The 4,907-nt window shown below is 61.7% G+C and overlaps 1 protein-coding gene across 1 annotated transcript in view; it reads left to right on the top strand.

Moving 5' to 3' along the window:
• Positions 1–4,907, top strand: part of FLT4 (fms related tyrosine kinase 4) — a 27,014-nt gene that overhangs the window by 12,752 nt on the left and 9,355 nt on the right. The window contains exons 18-23 of the mRNA XM_015571534.1: positions 3–82; positions 203–356; positions 685–779; positions 1,417–1,539; positions 3,173–3,284; positions 4,743–4,842. Coding sequence (XP_015427020.1) covers positions 3–82; positions 203–356; positions 685–779; positions 1,417–1,539; positions 3,173–3,284; positions 4,743–4,842 — 664 coding nt within the window. The remainder of the gene's footprint in view (positions 1–2; positions 83–202; positions 357–684; positions 780–1,416; positions 1,540–3,172; positions 3,285–4,742; positions 4,843–4,907) is intronic.

Here is a 4,907-nt window from a genome sequence, read left to right as displayed (position 1 = left end):
CATGGTGATCGTGGAGTTCTGCAAATACGGCAACCTCTCCAACTTCCTGCGCGCCAAGCGGGAGGCTTTCAGCCCCTACGCAGTAAGTGGGCGCCCTGCCTGGGCCAGAGCTCGCGGTGAGCCCGCGGGGTGCCGAGGTGGACTGGGGGTGATGCCTCTGCCTCGGGGACGAGGGCTTCTGACCTGCTTTGTGCATCCGCAGGAGAAGTCCCCGGAGCAGCGAAGGCGCTTCCAGGCCATGGTGGAGGGTGCCAGGGCCGACAGGAGGCGGAGGCCGGGGAGCAGTGACAGGGCCCTCCTGACAAGGCTCCTGATGGGCAAGGGCGAGGCGGCCCGGGCCACTCGGACCCAGGAAGGTACGAGCCTGGTTTCCTCGTGCGCAAAATGTGGCGGCACCAAGATACCTCATGACCCGGGGGCTGTGGGACAAGCCGGCCGGGGCCTCCTCCAGGAACTGGTGGAAGAGGGCACATACATGGGAGAGCACGTGATGGGTTGTGCCTTAGGAAGGGGGGGGGGGGCAGAGGGCTTCTTAGCTAGTGCCAGGGGCCTCAGCACTAGAGATGAGCCCACGGGGTGCCGGTGCAGCAAGGATTAGGCGAACAAACACTCCCTTTGGGGTGGTGTGGAAGACGGGGATCATGGAAGGGACCCCTCTCGAGCCCGCCTTGCTCCTCTGTGCAGCCGAGGACCTGTGGCTGAGCCCGCTGACCATGGAGGACCTTGTCTGCTACAGCTTCCAGGTGGCCCGCGGGATGGAGTTCCTGGCCTCCCGCAAGGTGACTGCCTGCAGGCCCTTCAGAGGGGAGGGGCTGGGCCCCACCAGCACGCCCTGATGTGAGCAGCCGAGCTCACTCACAGCGGCCCTGAGGTCCAGGCCTCTCCCACTGGGCAGAGGACAAAACTGATCCCGAGTGTGGGACTAGCTTCCCAAGGTTCCCGCTGGTCAGTGGCAGAGCTGGATGTGGCGTCAGACTCTGTCCCACATCTTCACGAGCCCTCGCCATGGCCAGTCCGGGTGCACAGGATCTGTGGCCGTGGCCGTGGCTAGTCCGGGGAGCACAGGTGTGGCCGTGGAGCACAGGATCTGTGGCCGTGGCCGTGGCCGTGGCCAGTCGGGGTGCACAGGATCTGTGGCCGTGGCCAGTCCCCGGGTGCACTGTGGCCGTGGCCGTGGCCAGTCGGGGTGCACAGGATCTGTGGCCGTGGCCAGTCCCCGGGTGCACTGTGGCCGTGGCCGTGGCCAGTCGGGGTGCACAGGATCTGTGGCCGTGGCCAGTCCCCGGGTGCACTGTGGCCGTGGCCGTGGCCAGTCGGGGTGCACAGGATCCGTGGCCGTGGCCAGTCTGGGGTGCACAGGATCTGTGGCCGGGCCGGGCCGGGCACCTTTGCTGACCCTCCTCCTCGTGCACCTAGTGCATCCACAGAGACCTGGCTGCGCGGAACATCCTGCTGTCGGAGAGTGACGTGGTGAAGATCTGCGACTTCGGCCTGGCCCGGGACATCTACAAGGACCCCGACTACGTGCGCAAGGGCAGCGTGAGTGCGGCCCTGGCCTCCTGCCAGGCGGGCGGGACACTGCCGTGCACGGGGAAGGTCTGAGGGCTGCAGAGATGCAAGCCTGGGCGTACGGGGCAGGGAGTGGGGCAGGGACTGCAGACAGGAGCTGAGGTCAGGGACCCCGCTGCTCCAGTCGGGCTTGGGCCACGGGTTGGACGCTGACCCCTCTGCCCCCCGGGGGCTGCTCATGCAGAGGCGCACCCAGCCCGGGTCCGTCCTGCAGCTGGACACCTGGAAGACACTCTAGCAAAATATCTAAACTGAGGAGTTGGCCATGGGAACTTCCAATGTGTAACTAAGTTGGACAGAAGTTATAGGTAACCTGGGGACCTACTCCAGCCCGGGTCCGTCCTGCAGCTGGACAACCAGCGCGGGGCAGCCACAGGCCCATGGGTGACCGGTGCGTGTGCCTGGTTGGTGGCACGCAGGTGGGCAGGCAGGCACCTGAAGGAGGGCCCACGGCTGATTAAAGGTTTGCTCCAGGGAAGGAAGAGGGCTGGAGGGAGGCAGGGCCAGCAGGGGTCCGTCCAGTCTGTGACAGGCCACTGTGCAGAGGCTTTGTCTCCCTCTCTGACTCACAGGCAGAATGTGGGGCATGTGGCGGTGAGGGGCAGGTGGGTGAGGTGAGGGGCATGATTTTATTTTGAAAAATAAGTAAAACACCTCACTAGATTTTATAAATCAGGCAGAATGTGAACTCAGCACTTGGAATGGAAACTTATAAATATGACAAAATGCTACAGCAAAAGTGCTTGCAATTCTATAGCTGAAATTCTTCCATTATATTCCAGTCCTAGAAATATAATACAGCCAGAGAGAACGACATCAGATAAGACACCAAAATCAGGATATATCCATTTACTTTTAACAAAACCTTCAAAGACGACAAGCTATGAAGTCCTAAACTTCCAAACAAGCCACTGTACTGTTTTTCTCAAATTCCTCTGTGGTTTCAACTAGATTAAACAACGTTTCTCACTTCCTGTCTTATAATTAGATAATATCACTATGGCAATATGAAGCTGATGTCAAGTTTCACCAACGGGGCTGTTAATCTTAGAATGGGGTAAAGTATCATATGTGGAGATCATAACGGGTCCCAGTTAGAGTGGTTTAAGGCCAAAACTACTGAGTTCTTTCACTTACAGTTCTTCCACATCCTGGGGCTCAGGTTTTCACTGTGTGAAGGAACTAGTATGCCACATGAGAACTAGAATCCCAGAATACTACTACGGCGGGGGGGGGGGGGGCGGTGCGGGGCGTGGGGGGGGGGGGGGGGGGGGGGGGGGGGGGGGGGCAGGTGGGCGATGAGGTGGGAGGAGAGGCCTGTGGGTACCTAGTTCCTCCAGGGGCTGGACTGAGGGCTGGAGCGGAGGAGGGTGAAGAGCTGCTGGGTGAGTGCGGGGCCACATGGACCCGGACAGCGCAGAGGACAGTGCAGAGGAGCCTTCGGGAGGTGCCAGCCCCTGCGGGTGTGCAGGGGAGCAGGGCGAGTTGCAGGAGCCGTCTGAGCAAACACAGAGCCGGCCCCAGAGTGGGGGAGAGCCCAGGGACAGAGGTGGCTGCCCTCCTCTCCTCCTCTCTGTGGGCTCACGCCCTCTGCCTCCCGCAGGCCCGGCTGCCCCTGAAGTGGATGGCGCCTGAGAGCATCTTCGACAAGGTGTACACCACGCAGAGCGACGTGTGGTCCTTCGGGGTGCTGCTCTGGGAGATCTTCTCCCTGGGTGAGTGCAGGGCGGGGTGCCGGGGTGAGTGCAGGGCGGAGATGCGGGGGAGGGGCAGGTGGGACCACAGGCTCCAGGGCCCACCAGCCTGGTGCAGGCAGCGCCGCCCTGGAGCGGGCAGCCAGGTCGTGCTGAGGCAGGAGTTTTGAGAAGCCCCTCCTCCCCCACATGGGCGGGGACAGAGCCCGTGCTCACTCGCAGTCCCTGACTCCAGTCTCCTCCCTGCCCCAGCCCTTCCCCACCTGCTGTGGGGGTGCTGCTCTTGCTTCAAGGACTGGGAAAGGATGGCACTCACTCTGGGACACCCCTACTTATGAAGCCCCACAGGGGAGCCTGGGCCCCGCTGGGACCCAGACCGCCCTGGCTGGGGTGGGGCAGGGCATGGCAGTGGGGAAGGGAGAGCACTGGACGGCCACTGTGAGTGCTGTCGCTAAGTAAGAGCATGGCGGGCCCTGGAAGCTTGCGTGGTGTGAGCTGGAGGGCCCGGGAGGGGCTGGCCTGGGGAAGGGGTGGGTGAGGCGGGTGGGCCTGGGAGGACAGCAGCCAGGGCCAGGGTCCTGAATGTGGGAGGGGGCAGGGTGGGTCAATGGGTGCAGCAGGAGAAGGAGAGGGGACCCTTGCAGCTCCTTTGGGCCGTCCGGGCTGGGCGAGGGCCTGGAGGGTCCCTCTGATGGGAGTGCGGGGCTTGAGCGAGGGGAGGTGGCTGACTCCCAGCTCTGTGGCTTGCCCTGGGGGCAGAGGGCGGCCAAGAGGCCCCTAGGACCCTGATGATGTTGGAACTCTGTCTCTAAAGCAGTGGTTCTCAACCTTCCTAACGCCGCGACCCTTTAATGCAGTTCCTCATGCTGTGGTGACCCCAATTTCATTGCTACAAATTGAACATAAAGCATAGTGATTAATCACAAAACAATATGTAATTATATATATGTTCTCCGATGGTCTTAGGCGACCCCTGTGAAAGGGTCATTCGACTCCCAAAGGGGTCGCAACCCACAGGTTGAGAACCGCTGCTCTAAAGCTTGATGCTTGCTGCAGCCCCAGGGGGCAGTGCACCCCATATATATATATATATACACACTAATTAATTAAGTTCAGAGAGGAAGGGAGAGGGAAGAGATAGAAACATCAGTGATGAGAGAGGATCATGGATCGGCTGCCTCCTACTCACCCCACACTGGGGATCGAGCCAGCAACCCGGGCATGTGCCCTGACCGGGAATCGAACCATGACCTCAAGATTCATAGGTCAATGCTCAACCACTGAGCCCCGCCGGGTGCCACCCCCTATTTTAACCAGATGAAGAACTGGCCCTGGGGGAGGGGAGCGCCTTGCCCAGGTCCTGCCAGGAGCTACAGGACAAGCACCCCAACATGGGGGTCAGGGCGGAGGCGATTTGGGAGGCTGGGCTGAGCAGCTGTGGCCTGCGCCCCACCCACCCCTCCCCATTCGTGCTGCCAGGGGCCTCCCCGTACCCTGGGGTGCAGATCAACGAGGAATTCTGCCAGCGGCTGAAAGAGGGCACCCGGATGAGGGCGCCGGAGCTGGCCACTCCTGCCCTGTGAGTCCGCTGGCCAAGCGCGCTTTGGGCGTCGGGGGAGGTGGGCAGGGAGGGGGCATGTGGGC

This window comes from Myotis davidii, unplaced genomic scaffold (genome assembly GCF_000327345.1).
Source record: "Myotis davidii unplaced genomic scaffold, ASM32734v1 scaffold648, whole genome shotgun sequence".
Classification (NCBI taxonomy): Eukaryota; Metazoa; Chordata; class Mammalia; order Chiroptera; family Vespertilionidae; genus Myotis; species Myotis davidii.
This window is presented reverse-complemented; position numbering and strand designations above follow the sequence as displayed.